General features: G+C 39.9%; 1 protein-coding gene and 1 non-coding gene across 4 annotated transcripts; one reads left to right on the forward strand and one right to left on the reverse strand.

Moving 5' to 3' along the window:
• Nucleotides 1–12,025: 12,025 nt before the first annotated feature.
• On the forward strand, nt 12,026–17,252 carry dclre1b (DNA cross-link repair 1B). 3 transcript variants are annotated; one of them, XM_041066548.1, is made up of 5 exons: nt 12,026–12,219; nt 12,426–12,691; nt 13,603–13,768; nt 13,975–14,157; nt 14,505–17,252. In XM_041066548.1, exons 2-5 carry the CDS (start codon nt 12,494–12,496, stop codon nt 15,803–15,805), a joined length of 1,848 nt encoding a protein of 615 aa, XP_040922482.1. In that variant the 5' UTR covers nt 12,026–12,219; nt 12,426–12,493; the 3' UTR covers nt 15,806–17,252. The 3 variants fall into 3 exon arrangements, with proteins under 3 accessions (XP_040922482.1, XP_040922493.1, XP_040922474.1); XM_041066559.1 differs by having other exon boundaries at nt 12,438–12,691; XM_041066540.1 differs by having other exon boundaries at nt 12,026–12,691.
• On the reverse strand, nt 12,835–12,907 carry trnal-caa. The gene has a single exon. It is a non-coding gene; the product is annotated as a tRNA-Leu (tRNA).
• Nucleotides 17,253–19,897: the final 2,645 nt, after the last annotated feature.

Consider the following 19,897-nt stretch of genomic DNA (forward strand, 5'->3'; position numbering starts at 1 on the left):
GTCAACGTTCAGGCTAAGAATCTGACGCACCAAAATGAAAAGGAGATTCAAGGTTATACAGAGAGTGGAGTGCGCCTTCCAACTCTGGCCCACCTCTGAGAGAAACTGTCAAGTGCACAGGTAAAATTGCTCTGAATAGAATAATTCACTGACTTAATGTTGGTGAAAGAAAAGAAATGAATAATCAAGAAAGGAACACTAAAATTAAAAAAAAAAAAAAACATACTCTGTTTTTTGCAGACGTAAGTGTTTCTGATATCTCACCACTTGCCTGTAGCTCTGTCTTACAATTAGAAAAACTGGCCTTGAGGAAAACATTAAAGCAAAGGCTGATTTCTGATTAAGTAAGACTACAGCTCTCCCTTGTGGGATTGCTACTCTCTGACATTAACTGCACAAGCACTCCTTAATGAGTCAAACGGCGTGAGGGTAGATGTGGGAACGTGGGAGTTTGTTTTACTGGATTCTCTAGGTGGCTGATGCTCACACTTTCCAGAATCAACTCAATGAATGATCTTAATATGAGGAGCATTTTTTTCTGAAAGAGGTTCTGTGGATGAAGATCTGAAGGATTCCTGCTCCTCATCCTCACACTTGACAAAATAGAGATCAGGTCGTATTTGAAAATGCTGTCTCTGCATGGGTTTAAGCCTCACTCTGAATAACCCTATCTTCAAAAGCTTATAAGCTATATAAATATAGCTTATAAGTATATAAATATAAATATTCTATCACTCATGTTTACACGCAACTCTCATCCTCTGTCTGTCTGCATAATAACTGGCTCAGTGAATGTCAAACAATCCACTGAAATTCTTGGACAGAGAGATAAGGTTAACAGCCCTTTAAAAGTGCTGAGGGGCTGAGTTTTCCAGCAATAATGGTCTTTCCCTCTCTTTTCAGTGAGCTTATCTTTTCCTGCACGGTGAACAAGCACACACTTCCCAGTATATGGTACTGTACACTCATTTTCTCAGCAGTGTGACTAATTCATCCAAGCAACCAACATGATAATAAACACTCTAAGCTACAAGCCACACTGAACATGATTATAATTGACTGCAGCATCGCAGCAAGCCAGCACTTGTTGGTTTTCTTATTAAAAAACATTGTTCCTTGCAGTAATTTAGTTTTAACAAGTGAGAAACACTGGGCTATTGCATTTAAAAAAGGCTTCAGTTTCACACTTGTATTGATTCTTCCTGCTGCAGTCGATAGAAACCTTAGTGTTTTTTTTTTCTTTGATGATATCCTGCAGATTAGGAAACCAAATGTTGAGAATGTAGATTCTGAAGTCTTAGGTCAGTACCTGTGCGGAGAAGTGAAATAAAGTAAAAGTCAGATGATCTACATATGCCAGCTTCTTGGTCCTGAGCCCTTTACTGACTGAGCTCTGGACATTCAGTCCCTGCAGCTCCTAAGAAGATACTAAAAATATCTAGGGCAAATTTCTGATTCCTGTTTTAAGTTAATTCACTCCAATGGAGTTCTTAGGCATATAGCTCTCTGCCAAACACTCTCTGCCAACTGGGCCTCATAAAATGGTAATGAGAACGCTGCTGACAATGAGATAGACGCAGCTAACACAGATGCACTGGCAGCAAAACGAGATTGGCTGCTTTTTTCACTGTTTGAAAAATGCTGCATACTGAAAAAGCGAATCGGCCTGGAGAATATATTTCTGATAGCTTGACTTTGTCTGTCTGACTCAGTGTCTTCAATAGAAAAACTGTTCATTCAGAACTGAGCAGTTGCTTTCGTTGACACTGAGCTCTTTGGTCTGGCAAATGAGCTGTGTGTCCTACTTCTTCTGTCATTACAGCTGAGAATGATTCATATTTGACAGCAGCAAAAATCAAAGCAGAGAATTAATTTATTATAACTTGTCTATTCGGGAATAGCACTTTAAAAACTCAAGAGCTCCGTTAGCTCCAGTGAAGTGAGCTCCAAAGCGCTCTGGCTGCTATTTCTGTAATCTAGCTGCTCTCTGCTGCAGTCCCCAGTGAATAGCAAACATCTTTTGTTAACACTTTGAGCCCTGTGTCAGACCTCAACTCTCTGGGGGCTACTGAAGGTATTAATGTTTCACTCACTGTACATAAGATAAAACTTAAAAGACCATCAAACTGACAGAGAGTGTTTATCTAAAGGGTCAGCTGACACAACAGATGGGGGGAGATGAATGTGGAGCCAAACCTTTTCCATCTCAGTGGAGTAGAGTATGGAAATCTGCCCTTCCTCTTTGTGCAGTAAGATGCAAAGAATTAAGAGCCTCCTACTGTGTAAACTACCTCCAAGATGCTACTGTGCCTGGGTTGAGTTAGGAAAGAGTATTGTTTCATAGCACAGCTTAATTCATTTCTGACAAGAGACCAGTGACGCCTGCATGGTCAGTTGAAAATAAAGACTATAGCAGCTATAATCAATATTTTTAAACCAGTATTAATAACGGATCACATGACTACTTGTTAAAATTTGATCCAAAAAATAAGACAACTTTTATTGCAGGTTTAATGATGATTGCATTTTTTTTTGTTTGCCTGGATAATCAATTTATTAAATCTATATATTTTGCTGTGCCCACTTCCTTTCTTCATTTTGAATAAGCTTGTTTTCTTTGTCTGCTTTTAGGGTAGTTTCTACATATTTATCTACATTCATTTCATCTACATATCATCCTGTTTCTACATTTTATGTGTCGTGTAGTTCTAGTTTCATTCATATTTCCAAGTTAGACTTAATGACATGAGTGACTGTAATCCTTTCATACCCTATAGAACCTTTGAATTGACATTTTTACACCTTGACAGAGAAAGCCTTGTCAAAACGTGGGCTTCTTTTCCTAATAAATTAACGTAGCTACAGTGAAAGTGTGCATGGCTTCACCTTCTATTTAACCTGTGGGGTCTGCTGTCATGCTGTCAGCTGCACTGCCTAAGTGCATTTTTTTACATTTTAGTTCAGTCTTTGAAGTCTGTTATTCCAGACAAGAGGTAATGAAGATAAATGAAGGCTTGCTGCTCAGGCTCATTATTGGGAATCACTCTTCTAAATAAATGCACAGCTCTGTGTATTTAGACTTCAGAGGGAACGTCTGCAGTGATCTTATTCATTCGGGGTACAGCCGCTTGCTTCGTGGCTGAGTCATATTGGTTATTTATGTTCATCTGAGAAACGTAGACTGACATAGCAGCTAATTAGATACACAGTCTAATGCAATATAATGAAATAACCCCGCAATAAAAACTTTGTCCAAAAGGAGTTACTTTACCTCTACAGTCTGTTTGGTGTTGCGGTGTTGTGGTCTTGTATTGAACTGCATTACATTCACTCCCATTTATGTAGGGGTGGACGAGGCAGACAGAACAGTACACGGGCGTTGCAAACAAGCTTAGGCTATAAATGCTGTGGTATGTGGCATTGGTCACTGTCAATAAATGTTAATTTGGATGAATGAATTGGAAACACCTTTCCTTACAGAGCAGTCGGGCACAACAGCACCACTAACTAGAGCTTTAAAAATGACCATAGAGGTGAATCATCACGTCTCTGTAAACAGTGTTAACAAAATCTGAACATAAACAGGATGTGTTGCATTTATTGCACGGATGCACCCAATAAGCTGGTCACTCAGTTTATACAACACGACTGCTGCAGTCATGTATGAAGAGTCCAGTACTTCTACATAGAGCTACAGTGCACTCTCTTCACTCTCCTTGCCCCTGCCTGTGTCAGATGAAGACCTCCCTGCGTGACCTTTAAAACTGTTGTATCAGCTGTCTCAGTCCCCCACGAAGCCATAACATGAGCTCTGATTCACCTCACTTTACACTGGCTGTAACTGACGCTGAACAGGCCATCCATGAGCCTTAAATATTGGCATCTGGCTGGGGCACAGGAAGAGCGAGCGAGATGAGATAAAAGAGCATTTTTCATTCACTCCCCTCTCTGAGGTGGAAGCACTCCAGGATGTTTACCTGAGCATTTTTCTTTTTTTATGGGCACCCATCTGGCTCTTTTAAAATCTATGCAAATTTTGTCATCTATGGGCACGGTTTGAGTTTTACAGTCATTTTCAGAAGATTTAACAGGGAAGAAGTCAAATAAATTTCAACAGATAATTTAATGTAGATAATGTAAGTAAATATATCATGCCAAAATGTAATCCTCAGAACAACAATTACATATTCATGCAGCTCCTCTGATTTACCAAAGCACTGTAGATATACAGAAAATACACATTTTTATGTGTTTCTTTTGTAATATAATCCGACTCTGTCAAAGTCTGTTTGCTCATATTTGAAGCAGACAAAGTGACAAACTCTTTGAGTTTGTAGAATAGTATAATGCTTTCCTCTGTGCTTTCATCTTATGAATTAGTGTCATCAATATCGTGACGAAATTAAGATTTGTTGTATATATAAGGATGTGGGAACAATAAAAAGGGAATTGTGGCTTAAGAACCAAGAAAACTGTGAAGCTAGATGAAAAAGGCTGCAGTTGGAAAAGACAACACGCATCTGAAAAAAGGAGGGCAAGAATAGAAGCATCCTGGGAGAAAAAAAAAAACAGGGAGAGATGCCATAAAAGTGTCTTTCATGTCAGCCCAACTGGAGCTGCATGAATAATTTCAACTATTTTATATTGCACTGTGCAAATCCACAATTTTGTAAATGATAACAAAAGCATAACAAAAAGTGGGTTAGCCAGAAAGCCAATAACAGGAAATCCAGAGGTATCGTCTATGGTTATTTTTGTACTGGAAACCCTGCTATTACTCATTTCAGTTTGCCCTCAGCCATCTCATATCACCCAAAAAACACCCTCTGAGAAGCTGAAAGAGCTGCAGTACTTATGTAGTGTAGTGACAACTGCCAACATCCATACTTTGATGACACTATTTAACTTCTATTTTCAAATCTATTGTCCAACTGAGTCAAAGTACATGAAACCTACTGTCACTTAATCCAGAACTGACTCGCTCACTTGTTCTCTTTCTCTGTCTTTGTGTGCAAATATACTCAGCTGCCTAAACCTACAAGGGTAGATAAGAGTTAAACTGCTATCAAAGTGAGTGGTACTGATCTCATATTTGATATTTCCTGACTTAACATTGCTTTTACGGGATTGTAAACCTTGCAGACAAAGGTCACGTAGATCACTGCTCTGGCAGGACATTTGGAATAAAAGGCTGTGAATCACCAGCGCTTCAAAGGCCTGGTGACAATTTAATCATCCAAAATCAGTGTGTCAATCTGTACTTCACTGTGGCTTCGCTGCTCATTGTTGTTGTAAAATGTTATTTCATTGATTGTATATGAAATAAAACATATCTTGTACCTGCTTTTATGCAGTAAATTAATACTGCAGAGACAGTGTATTGATTGTCTTGCAGTCCCATGAGAACACAGCTACCGTTTAATTTACTGTAAATCAATCTGTAGCTGCAGGTACATGGGAGCACCCAGCAGAATGGCTGTATTGCCACATAGCGTTTATAACGAAGCAGGTAATGAGGAGCTGTTACCCCACAGCCTTGTACAGATTGACGCGCTGATACCTGCATTTTCACCAACCTGCTGATAAACTCACAGGGGAAACTCTCATCAACATAATACACTCAAACTGGCCTGCTGTGTGTGTGTGTGTGTGTGTGTGTGTGTGTGCGTGCGTGCGTGCGCGCCCTGGTGCCTCGTTAGCAGCAGGGCAAAGTGTTGTTCTGACATTTGTGTGCTTTACCAACTAGAGTGTAATAGGCCTAAGCAAGGCTACCCCCATTTTTCTGCAGCTGCTCAGTGCCAGCCCCTTCAAGGTTGCTGTCGGCAACTAACCAACAGAACACACAAAACACCACACCTCCACATTCACTCACAATAACAATAACTGAACGTTTCTCCTTCCTACTCCCGTTGGGCAATATTACAGGGAGTGTGTGAAACAAGCAGGGAAGCAGTCACAGTTATGTTTTCTTGTAGTCTCAAGGATGTTATAACAGTGTTGGGAAATGATCGAACAGTTCATCTGCAGTAAACGCAGCTCTATACTGTACATGCATTATGCACATTGGGAGCACTTTGCTAAATCATGAGCTACCACATAATTTGTCATGCACATTGATACACTAAAGCATATTGCTGCCCTGCGAGTACAGCTTCTTTGGGGGCCTTTATGATCAATTATTCATCGGGCCTTTTATTATGGTTTAGTGTACTGGGTACCATTGGCACGAATAAGCACTTCTTTAGATCTGTGACATCTGTAAAGAGTAAAAGCAAAAACATAGTGGTTACGTCTGATAAACTGGAATCATGTAAATTCTGAAAACTTCCCATAGACATTGATTTTCTCTGACTTTCTGTAACTGCCTCACACGAAGACTTTCCAGATGTGCAATGGATTCATGCTTTGCTCTAATATAGTCTTTTTCCTTACCATGTTCACCCATTTTGTGCTTTCACTCAAGCCTGAAGCCAGTTGACATGAAACTACTCAAAAATCCAATTTTCACAACTGAATAGGAGTGCTTCTACTCCCAGTGAATGATGCTTTTACTACAGATTTTCATTTTTTTGACCGTCATCCAATCTCTGGGCCATTTCAGTAATGCACCTACAATATTAGTTCTCTGTTGTAAAGAGAATGGAGTTTCTAAAAAGCCTCTTAGTGCTAAAATCCCTTTTCTTCTTCTTTGTTTCCATGGGGTATTTTAATCTAGATTTCACAACTTCTGTGAAATCTTGTCCTGATCTGCATTAAAAATAATAGAAAATAATCAAGAGAACTGACATGGCCACTGAAAACCTCTCATAAACAGCAGCAAACCAGTCGTGCAAAGTATGTTACATGTGTGCTCTGAGACAATGTATATAAATCTGTTCACTGGACGATCACATTCTTCCTCACTCATGCGGGGAAAAAATGATACACAGCTGGATGTTCTTGTTGTTGTTGTTGTTGACAGTATATTTATGAGGTGTTGTCAGCTAGCTGTCAGGGCTATTTGTGTGAGGGACAACAAGAAGAGCTTTCTGTAATAAACAAAACTGTCAGCTTCAGCAAAACTGCACCAAATCTTTGGACCCAACTTACTTTACTTTTTTTGTTTTTTGCACAAAAGATTTTATCTATTGCTCAGGGCAGGAATATTAGTTATGCCTGTGCCAGAGTGAAAGGACTATTACACACAACATTACACAAATTCAATACGGTGCAGGTGGGGGCAGTGAACAACAAAATGTTTTTGAATATTTTTTAAATATTTAAGCACAAATACAATATAATACAATACAATATATATAAATAAAAAAGATTCCATATTATTTTCATCCTGTTCATACTCCTTTTTTGGAAGGCCGAGGATAAATTTGCAAATGTTTACTTTCTCCTTCAGGTGCACAGATTATGGCTGTTGTGAGACTGATATGGTCAATAAATTGACCAGGGCTTTGGGTTTCCGCCCATAGATAGAGCGGATTAATGTCTCCAGTCTTGTTCAGCTCTTATGACGCTGATTAAGACAGCACCGTCTATGAGAGCTTTCAGTCCTCATCGGCTATGATTTTCCCCTCGCCTGCATCCTACCGAGAGAAATTTCAAAAAGACTTGCAGCCCTCCAGGAAAACAATTAGAGTCATCTTTCTCTCAGTATGCAGTGTTGCCATGACAGCAAGCTATGAGCACATCGCTATTCATAATGCAGGCCCTAAAACTGCACCCTTCGTGGTCCATGGGGGATCTTTGGCAGGCTGACTGCATGCTACGCCACTCAGCCCACTCTTGAAAGTCTAATGAACTGAACTAATCAAATCAGATGAGTTGGGGAATCAACTGGCTCTCACTGCTGCCCCACCCTTTACGCTGAATACACAGTTGTGCATGGTCCCGCAAATACCTTTTCCTTTTCTTTTTTTAAATAAATAAAGTAGTCGGGAGGCCAATCAGGGGCTCTGATACAGGGGGTCCCTGCCTCAGTGAATAAACCATATTAAGCCAATAAACATCTCTCTGACCTAGGTGGCCCCCATGTCAAATATGTGAATGGATAGATTTGATTGGCACAGGTGCTGCAGCAGCTGTCCAATCAGTCATTATGCTGCCAAAGTACAATATGATATACGACATGGTGGTGCCTCAAAAAATGCAAATATGCCTCCAGCACTGCCAAAAGAAAGGTTAGAAAAACTAATACAGAGAGCAGAAGTTGGGATTGAGGTATATATGGATCATTGAGTCATTTATTGCAAATGAAAGAACCAATATAGATATTTTGTAGCACTTCACAGGTGAGTATTAGCTAATTCTTTTCAGAAGCAATTAAGTTGCTGCTGACAAACGGTGAACCTTAAGCTAACTTAACTTACAGGGCTAATAGCATGAACGAGGTCAGTAAGGGCAGCTAGCTTAATTAGTCTAGTGCATTTTTTGTGCAACAACAAAGGAGAAAAGTGGATTCAGTTGTATGTGTAATGATGAGCTAAAGAGAAGAAGCTTGTAGAGTTTTGCCATCAACAGAAGCTGCAAAATTGTTTTAATTGTTTGTCACAAGTGGCCATGTGTATTTCCTATATGATATCTGGGTATTTCCAGGAGGTCGTCATGGGTAATTAAGAGCCCATTAAGCATAATTAAATCCTTCCAGTCATTCTGGCAGTTCCACTTAAAGGACATCGGAAACCTCCTTTCTACATGTGTAGTTTATAGTTTTATTTCATTGTTTTCAGCTCCCAGCAAAATAAGGAGGGCCCCCAGAGAAAATCTCTCCCAGGCCCCCCTGTTGTCTAGAGCCAGCCCTGCCCATAACCCACAGTATATCATGGCTTGAAGCCTGGCTTGAAATAGCAGCTCCTCCACCTCTGACACTAGGTGTTACAGCAGCGTGGAAAAAAGGGTGGTTATCAAGACCGACTACAAAGAGGGTTAGACAGCGATCATGCTGCTGCGAGGTGGTATTGTGTGAGTGTTTGTGCCAGCGTGTCAAAATGACAAACAGCAAGAACACAAGAAGAGAGATCATGAAAACCCTAACGGGAATGACAGAGTGGAAACGGCTGAAGTCAAGAAAACGAAACAAAGACACATCATTACATCAGAGTCAGAGATAAATAGAGAAAGACAGATAAAATAAGTGAGAGAGCGCGTGCCGAAATTAAAATATGTGTTCTCTCTAGCTCGTTTTAGCAGACAACTTGCTCTTAGCCCCCAAGGGACATCTTCAGCTTCTCACACGTCCATAAATATCTTTGTAAGAGTGTGTGTACTGCACCGCTGCATTATCCCCGAGGGGATGAGAACTAAAGCCACCATCGTCCCTGACTGTACAAATTTGTTGACTCAGATGAATGGAAGCAAAAGGGATAACTCTTTCTTATTCTTGTAGGATCGATAAATAGTGATGCCACAGACGAGAGAAAGCTCTGGATTGGACAGTTTTTGGATTTAAGGGACATTTTGAGAGTCACCAAATAGCCTATCAATGTCACCACTGAGAATATCCCAACATTTTATACCCACAATGCTTAAAACAAATTTATTACTCTTCTATAGCATAGAAGAAAATAAAGAAAAGGTCACACTGGCATCCTGAAGCCAGCAGAAGTGTAATAACAGCAGTGGCAGATCACAGACTGTGCAGCCATCTGCTTTCCAAGCATCACTGCTGCTGTCTGACAGCACTGTTGTTTTCCTCTGCATAACAACATGACAGAAAAGACAACTCATCCTCCTGACCTCAGCAACCTTCGGCTTGACACATGTAAACAGAGCTGCTTTTTTATTCTTATCACCATGCTCATATTCTTATTCTTCTTCTAAAGTATATAACAGTGCATATGGATGTATGATGTGCTGGTAAAAGTAAAAATATGAGTTGGGACTGAGGTTTTTGGTGTTTATTAATGGAAGTGCTGCTTATTGATAATGGATACATTATATGTGGCGTATATTTGGTATATGGAATTATTTTTCCTGCATTGATATATATATTAGAAATATTTGCCATATGAAAAATATTTCTCTGACAGATGCACTGCTACTACATTGTAGATGCAAGTATGTATGTGCTAGATATGACTGTGTCCACAATTCATACGCCAAAACGTAAAACAAGTACAGGTAAAAGCAGGATCCAGTAACTAAAAATGAAGCACAACCAAGAGAAACAATTTACAAATATTGTGGCATTACTGTAAAAATCAACTTTGGTATCATACACTTAGAGCAAAATTGCAATTAATTGCTTGCCAACTTCTTCCCCAACTGCACTGTGCAATTATCTAAAGGGCAACCAGCTGTGTCATAAAGCATAAGATGTGAATGGTAACAGGGGCTCCACTGATTTCCCTGACTGAACTCGACCCACTCCTGTTCAGTTAATCACCAGCACAATGTATTTCATCTCCAGCGTAAGGTTTCCACAGGGTGTGTGTGTGTGTGTTGGGGAGATAGATAATTAACTGTAAAGCAGAGTATGATAAATGTGCTTCTGGGTACGAGGAGAGGACACACACTGTGTGATAAGAGAGGAATGTGTAGCAATCCCAGGTATAATCCTGAAAAGTGAGCAGTGTGCAGATGTAAGGAGAGGGGGAGGGGGATAGGGAGGGGGCTACAATGGGTCCCTGTCACCATAGCAACGACCCCATTTAATAGTAACCCCCCCCAATACACATTCACACACACAGCTAAAAAAAAGTAAAAACCATTTACAAATATTCAAACACAGTTGGATGTGATTTTGTTAAAAGCATCATGGCAGACGTGTCAGTTAAGCTTTTAGAGAGGAAGCAATCCATCATCCAATATCACAGTCAGATAAACAATATTTACACATCAAAGAGCTTTTTGTTTTGGTAGCGAAAGAAAAAAGAAGCTTCCATATAAAGATCTGTGAGATATGATCAAGGTGGTTCCTTTTTTTCACATTTTGTTTTGTTTTGTTTATGTCACACTGAGGAAAAAAACAATGCACTACTTTACAATTGAAAGTTTATTTTTGTTTTTAAAATTACACTATAAAATCAAAATGGAGATGACAAATATACATTTTCTTGAATTTGTTGGAAAAATAATTTTCTCTGTCCATCTTAAAAATAAACGTCCCACAGACTCATTTTGTTGTTCCCAAAAATCTAATTGTCATAACTCCTCTCATATTGCCTCTCTTTTGGCTCCATCTTGTGGAGAACAGCGACCAGTTCAGTCTAGTACATTTTTAGTTTAGTTTCTAGTTTGCCAATCTCATAATTTTGACCTGCTGTAGTACATTATATTTTTAAGTTATATCACAATTGATTTTGTTAGACTTTTGTTTTTTGTTAGACTTAGTCAGTCTTAAGTCTAATTTTGAATCGTTTTTCAGTTGGACTTACAATTATTATTCAGAATTCACCAGATGCGACTGCCTGTTAGTTTTGTGTGGATTTCTGCTAAATATTGGAATTAATGGGAATGAGAAGGTAATAAAGCAGCAAAATGACTTTGAAGAGTGGGAGCAGTCACATTATTGTAAATAAAATAAAGTGGCGATTAAGGGACCAATCAAAAGGAAACGGCAGAATGTATGGGACAAAAAAGTAAAAGAAGACATCTTTTTAAAAATAAACCACTAGTTGGGAGTGAAGGGACTGGAGGGCGAAATAGGAAAAAGACAAGCGTTAAAACAAGATTAAAGAATCATCATTCTGAGCTAAACAGTTCTCTCTATGTGAGTGGAAAGTATAGTAATGGTAAGTGTGACTATTGTGGAGAGTAAGAAACGATGGAGTACGTTTTATTGTTTTACGACGTATGAGATATTATATTACTTATTTATATTTGTTTTCATGCGGTTCGTTTTTTTCGTATTTGGTATTAATATTGGAAAGAGTGAATCTTTAGTCCACAATCCAGATCAGTGGGTGGCGGTAATGCACCCAAAAGCTACCAACCGCCAATAAACCCAAAAAGAAGAAGAAAACCAGCTGCAGCGCGAAGGAAGCAGAAGAAGAAGTAACGGAAGAGGCGTTGAGTGTTAAATTGAAAACAGAAATGGCGGTTAGCACTGCAACTGTGAAAATGTAACGACTGGCTATATGTGATGCCGAAGGTTAGGGAAAAGATTTTCAAAACGCAAAACTATGGTGTCGCGAAGCAATAAAGAGTATTAAGCTGGATAAAGCGTTAAAACTGGCCACGCTGTGTTTGGCGACGTGACGTTGGGAGTTCCCTCTACGGTTAGCTAAGGTTAGCTGCCAGTGGATTGTGTTTTTGTTTTGTTTACTGCCAGCAGTCTGTTAAGTTGTCACCGATATCACGGCAGTAATTTGATCTGTGCCATGTACTGAAACAACCTTAATATTACAACTCACTACTGTGACTTCTGTTGATGTGTTTGTGAATCGCCACATAACATAAATGAACAGCAGCTAAATAGATAACTTTACCGTCAGTCACCAGCCCAGTCACCAGCCCATCTGCCGCATCGCTGGGTGTTGGACATCCAGTGAAACCACAGACCATGTCCGTCAATGGGAAAGTCATCCCGCATACTCCGCTTGCCGTAGACTTCTGGCAGGTGCGGAAGTGTCCAGGCACCCGGCTGTTTTTCTTGTCCCACATGCACAGCGATCACACGGTGGGTTTGACCTCCACCTGGAGCAACCGGCCCATCTACTGCTCACCAACCACTGCCACGCTGCTCAGACTCAAACTACAGGTGAGGGGTGTCACGTGGATGTCATGTCATCATCTGCCGCTTATCTGGGTCCAGACCGCTTATCTGGGTCCAGCCCGCCCATTTCACAATGCACCGAAGGCCTATGGCACCTCCACGGGTGGTGAGCCCATGGGAGGTGGTGCCACCCGGAGTGGGATTCAAACCCACGACCCTGAGAGGTTGAGTCTCATGCTCTACCAACTGAGCTAACCAGGCGGCCATGCGTGGTGAAAATATATTCCTGCGCTAGGTCTCAAATCAGAGTTCAGATTTCACACTGTTTCTCAAACTCTTCCAAGATGCATGCATCCCGATGGGGTTTAAAATTTTGTTCATATCTTACATTGTTTAAAAAAAACTTTTTTTCTTTTATGTCTCTACAAAGCCACGTCAGTTTTTAAGTTTAGAACGTTAGATCAGCATTGACCGAACCATTTTCAGAATAAGTAAAGTGTGGCTGTCCTCTTTTACTTTGTGAACATGTTTGTTATGACAAACATTATTACAAACTAACGTAGTTTGGTTAAGTTTTACATAATAAGTAAAATGCACTGTAGATTCTTATCAAAAGCACAAAGTTTAAAAGAATAACAAGAATATCTCTTATCATCAATAAAAGAGAAATGGAAAGTGGTGCATATTTAATGTACTGGTGCAGCCATTCAAACAATTTTGAATAAGTATACTGTATGTAATATACAGATGGATGTCAAACAGAAGCCAAAAAAAACACACCTCTCGTGTGTACAGAAAAATATGCACTCATTTGTTAAAGATGCTCCTTTAATTTGTTGCTTATCTGTTGCTTCAGTGGGGAATTAGAATAAGCAGATTTATAATATATCTGCAAATCATGTGTATATTCTTGTCAGACTATGTGAAACTGAATTATTTTGCATTATTTTACTCAGGTGAAAGAACAGTGGATCCATCCATTAGAGCTGAGCGAGCCATACATGCTGCCACTAGATGACATCGGCAAGGAGAGGCTGGTGGTCACGCTGCTTGACGCCAACCACTGTCCAGGGGCCGTCATGTTTCTCTTTGAAGGCTACTTTGGCTCAATACTGTACACTGGTCAGTGTTTGAATACACAGGGAAAACAGTTTATCTACTACTTTTAGGATGTCGGAGATATTTGAATTATGTCTTGTGGTTCTTTTTCTTTCTTTCCTTTCCAACATCATAATTGTTGTAATATGATGGAAACATATGCACAGCTACTATATTGAGTTCAGCATTGCAGTAATTAACAGTCAGCATCGACACCCTTTTCATTCCAGGTGACTTCAGATATACTCCCACAATGCTGCGTGAGCCATGCCTAAGGACGAACACCACTATAGATGTCTTGTACCTGGACGGCACCAACTGTGACCCCAACCGCATTCTTCCCTCCAGACAGCGAGCCACTCAACAAATCAAAGAGATCATCCGCAGCCACCCCAACCACAATGTTGTTATAGGTAATTTTGTAGTCTTCCTTGGGCATATTGAATAAATCTTGCACAGTTCACCTGTTTCTCTAAACTCACCTCTCTCATGCTGCCTGATTTGACATCACAGCTGGTGTGATCCCATTGCAAAATGGTCACTAATTGCTGTTTATATTCAGTTTAAGAATTTATCATTATCATCACCCTTAGGATGATGGTAAACATTAGGAGCTAAAATACAATTATCAATTGCAGCTTTGTGCCTTGATTTGGAAATGTAAATAGTTGGTATTGTGACAGATTTTTAAAAATTATATATAATTATCATGTTATCAAATGTGCCACCATTATTTAGCTGACTTTGTGGTGCTTTACAGGTCTGTACTCACTTGGAAAGGAGTCCCTGCTGTTGGAGCTGGCGATGGAGTTTAAAACCTGGATTGAGGTGAGCTTTGAGAGGATGGAGACCCTCAAAGCTCTGGAGCTGCCTGACGTTTTCACCACCGACCCCGGAGCCGGTCGTATCCGAGTTGTGGATCAGTCAGCGATTTGTTCTGCCACTTTCCAACAGTGGAACAAAGAACAGCCTACTTTGGGCATCTTGCCCACCAGCAGGCCCCTGGTTTCCTTCCACCCCAATGTCCATGTGGTGCCATACTCTGACCATTCCTCTTATCAAGAGCTGGAGGATTTTGTCTCTGCACTTAAACCTGCTTCCCTTATACCTATTGCAGGAAAATGCGTACCTGGAAGTCTCTCTGCCTTACTGCCCAGCAAAAAGCACCACGAATTCCTGGTGCCTGAGTCAGTTCAACTGTACATGTTGAGACAGCCTGAGAACCAGCTCAGCTCATCTACATACGCCAGCCTTCGCCACAGACACTTCCGACCTTTAACTCCTAAAGGGGTGATATTCGAGTCTCCTGTAAGGGCATCCAGTAGGTCATGCGAAGGTCTCTGGGGAGCAGAATGCCTGGAGCAGGATGCTTCAGAGGAAGAGATGGACACAGAAAGTAGTGAAAAAGACTGTATCCTTATAGACATTAGCAAAAAACTCACCCCAAACATAAACAGAAGAGGGGCTGGAGACATGTGGAGCCTCGACATCGTCCAAACAGTCTCTGAAGATATGGTGTTGGCAGAGTCAGTGCCGCTCAGTCAACTCACCCAGAACAGCTTTGCTCCAGTGGAGATTCTGACAAACACCAAGGCCTGTTTGAAGCCTGTCAGGACCATAAGAAGGCCTTTTGAAACGAATGCCAAAATAATTAACGAGACAGCATCAAGTGGAAATTACAATAGTCAACAGAGCAGACATGGAAATGTTGAGAATAACTACACACTGTCCGATGATATCATGCGTCAGCCCAGTGGACATGGAATCGACCAGGATGACGACATGAGGTCAGATGACAATAACACGAGTCAGCATGGTGGATGTGAAAATGATCAGGACAGCAGCGTGAGATCATTGCAGAACAGCCCAGATTCCTCCAACTCATCTAGCTTCTTGACGGAGGAGGAGTATTTAGAGGAGCTTGAAAACATTATTTTAAAAAGTCTCCCCTTCACAGAGGAGGACTTTAAGCCCTGGGGCCTCCTGCAGCAGAGCTCTGTGCAACAGTTCCCCCTCTGTCCGCTAAATGATGCAAAAGAGGATGACATCTCAGGCAATTAATGTGACCTGACGTCTAAGTTTTTGCCTTGCTTTAGAGGCCTTCTAGAGTTTTCTGTGTGTGTGTTTAAGCACTTTAAAGTCAACACACTACTTTCTGTGCTCTGTCCTTGGTAACTTCCTGTTTTATATAATATTTGTGACCTTTATGGACCAGTATATAAATGTATACTATGGATAAGGCAGAGTCACAGCTTTCAGTAGTAAGTAACTGATGTTTGTAAAGTCACATTTTTAAAATAGATAAGTGAATTACTGTGTTTTTTGTTTGTTTGGTTTTTTTTGCCTTGAGAACCAGCTGTCTTGAAACACTGGTCACTTTTAATCCTTCATTTTTTAACAGTTGAAAATGAGAGCCATGGGATATTGGAGTGCTTTGAAATATCAGCGGGGTTTTGAGCCAAAATCTTAATTCAGTTTTAGCCTAAAATCTGAAACAAAGTGAGAATTTTTTTCTGCCAAATGCTAGATCAGCCTTTTTCACCTAAACTTTAACTTTTATATTATTAGTGGGTGTGAGTCTTGCCCCTTTTGAATAAATTTCTTTTTGGTGTGGTTTTGGTATCATCTGTATTTTGCAGTTTTGAATCGAGTGGTTGTTGTGCTGGTACTTCATAGTGAAAAAAACCGAATGCTTCCTGGGGCTGTCTTTGCTTGTAACGGTATGCTTTTCTAAGTTTTGAGAAGATACTGTACATGATTAAGTATTTTTTCTAATATAGTATTTGGCAGCTATGGTAAAGGTTGTTTCTTCATTAGTCCACCATTGAAGAACTATTAGTGTGAAACACTGCTCAGCAAACTCCACTTTCACCCTGAGATTTTATTTTTTGAAGGTATTAGTCATACTAGTCGACAATGCAAGTACACTTGTTAGGAAAAAGCTGTGTTAAATTAGCTGCATGTATAATAGCAATATTGCTTCCAGTTGTATTCGTACTACAGCTTAATGTGTGGTTCAACGCGTTCTTTGTTCCTTTGCCAACTCCAAAAAGTAGCTGCTATTATCCTTTTTACATGTTTTGATTAGAGGTGACATAAACCAGTGGTGTGCAGCTCGGCTGCCTTCTGTGGGAATTTAATACGCTGGCAGTGTTAATCCCAGATCTTACTTGGTGTACTACCGTACTATAAATCTCACCTGTTGACCTATTAACATTTGTGAAGCCACACTTAACCTTTTTTTTTTTTTTTTGAGGAATCCTGTTCTGTAGTTTTATCCAAACCTTTGTCTATTGTGATTCACCACTACTTACTGTATTTATCTTTGTTCCATATTTCTAAATAAAGCAACATTTTATGATAAAGGAAAATGTCCAACTTCACACAGATTCTCTTGTGAGGTAAAGGAAGAGGAAACTCTAATACATGTAACTATTATACAGATGTATGTTGAATTCAGGCTCCTTATGTACCAGTTGTTTCCTCAGTAAATTACAGATTATTTGCATATTGATGTGCTTTGGTGTCTCTTTCAAAATTCCATGTTTAAACCTGATAACTAAAGAATTCCACATACTGTAGCTCAGAGACTTGTTTTTAGCATCCACTGTTTTTAGCATCCACTGTACATGTAAGTGAATGATCCACCGCTGTTTCCTGCTGCAGTGCTGTTATTCGTCCATAAGATGGCAGTAGTTTGTTAAAAATGTCAGCAGATGCTCTTTATGTCTTGCTTCTCATTTAATTAGGCTCATAGGTTTGTGCAGCATGTCTGATTTTTGTAAAAAAAACAAACAATAAAATAAAATCATAAAATCATGTATATTTGGTTGCTAATAGCATGCTGAGCAGTAATGACTCGGCTCTCAACTAAATCCCATTTTCCCTCCATGGTTTTTATATTAACATCATATTGCGAAGGGAGATCATAAAAATGTTATATGACAGCAATTAGCACACTCAGAACCAATTCAGTCTGATTGTGAAAACTTTTTTTCACAAACTCTTTTTCCATATTTGTACAAAGACTCTCTTTGTTCATGTGAGTACAGGACTGAAGCATGCATGCTGCATTACCTGAGTACATAATGGGAGCAGCTGTCCCTCATTTTAGCCACCACAGAAGTGTAGTTTGGAAGTCTGCATACTTTCTGGTTCTGAGTAACAACCACAGAGAGCCTCATCCACCATCCACTAATGAAACATGACCAAAATCCACAATGGAATAGAGGATGGGCTCTAAACCAACATAACAACAATGTTTACAAGGAAGAATATTAATTCACTGGAATACAGTATGTCCTCAGAGCTTTAATAGCCTTGTTAAGGGTTAAATAGGACACTCATTTGCTGTGTTACAAGATCTCCTCCTCATCACCTCCCCAGAACAGCAGTCACTGTGAGCAGTGTAATCGCTCTGAACAAACACTACAGCCCGATCCAGCTGTAAAATCATTTTTGGTTGGCCCTGATCCTAGCACGTCCCATCAGGCTGCACTTTGAAAAAGTGCCTTGTAAAAAGTTGTCTCTGTGTGAAGTTCAGAAACCTCGGTAGCATCATGCTGAGACATCGTATAGTCACCATCAGTGGGGTTGTCACATTGACATGAGCTGCCAACAGGAGTCTCCTCTTGTGCTCATAAAGGATAAATGAAAGGTGCCTGCATGTGGGAGGAGGGAGATCTGGGATTAACAATCAGCGACAGGCTGAGAGGAAACTGTGTGCAGCCGAATACTGATGATGACCAGTGGTGGAGCAAGCATTCAGATCCTTTACTGCAGTAACAGTACTAATACCACACTATACTTCACTACAAGTGCACCCTGCACTGGTTAATCTCCTGATTATTTTCTCAATAAACCAATTGTTTGGTTTGTAAAAAAAAAAAAAAAAAAAAGATAAAATAAAATAAAATACAAATAGTCCAGAAATTATACTTGAGTTCTGTACTTGAGTAAATGTAATAACAGCAGTTACATTCCACCACTGATGAATCTACTACTACTGCCTAGCAGAGGAGTGCCGTCCTATTCATGACCGGGATGTAACCAGGGACTCCTCAGATCATCAGATTCACATTGTTTTAGTTTGCTGATATTGTGACTTGGATTATAGTGAGTTGTAATCTTTCTCAAAAGCCCAGGGGAACAAACCCTTGTACTCCTGAGACTGGCTGAATTGTAATCAGGGGAAGATAACACCAGAGAGTGAATTTTCATTAAGATTCCTTCATATTTCACAAAAGCCTGTTTTTTCCCCCCTGCAGCCCAACTGCTATTTTAAGGGAACACACTTGTGTTGCAAAAACATGTTTGTGACCAAAATAATAACAATAATTTGGGAGGGAAAAAAAATGTTTTCTCTTTTTTACACAGAGAATATAAAGCTCTAGCAGTGAGTCTAGGAAATGAAAGGAAATGGAGTGTCACACAGCCCTACAAGCATCACAGCAGGGTATTAGGGCTAAAGTAATGGATTCCTCACACACACCATTACTTCAAAGTGGAAATCATGAGGACGCTGCTACCTGCAAGGCCAAGACCTTTTACCAGGAGTAAAACTGCTTATAGAATAACGTGGCTATTTGCAATTTACCCAACTCTCCCTTCAAGTTTATTTCCATTAAGGAATGTTGATCTGATTAACACAGACTGCAGTTACCTCATCATGTATCTTATAGATTAAAACTAAAAAAAAAACAAAAAGACTTGCTTGGCAACATGTATGCCAATAAAATTCACCCAGAATCACAGTGTGTGTTTTAGGATGTTTCTCTTTTCTCTTTGTGTGGTAAAAAAAAAAAGGAGAGAAGGATTCAGTTGTGTAATTTATAGCTCTGTTCCACTAAGAGCTCTCAATACATTCTTCAACTGTTACTAGGGGCTAAAACTCAGTATCCCCCAAGACCCACAAATAAAAAAGTTAACGCACTTGACAAGCTAGCACACCAAACTCCTGTTCTGCGTGTCGAAGCACTAAATCACAGGGAGTCCCAGATTCTCATTGGCCTGCAGGTTCACTGCTATTGTAAAGTAAATCTCCCTGATTCTTTGAACAAGGCTTAACAATAGGATTGTTCTGTAGTCAGGTCTGTATTGTACATAAATAAATAACTTGTTACTCAAGTCAAGGTCACGTATAGTCTCTTTTGT

The sequence above is a fragment of the Toxotes jaculatrix genome, chromosome 2, assembly GCF_017976425.1.
Source record: "Toxotes jaculatrix isolate fToxJac2 chromosome 2, fToxJac2.pri, whole genome shotgun sequence".
NCBI classification, from domain to species: domain Eukaryota; kingdom Metazoa; phylum Chordata; class Actinopteri; family Toxotidae; genus Toxotes; species Toxotes jaculatrix.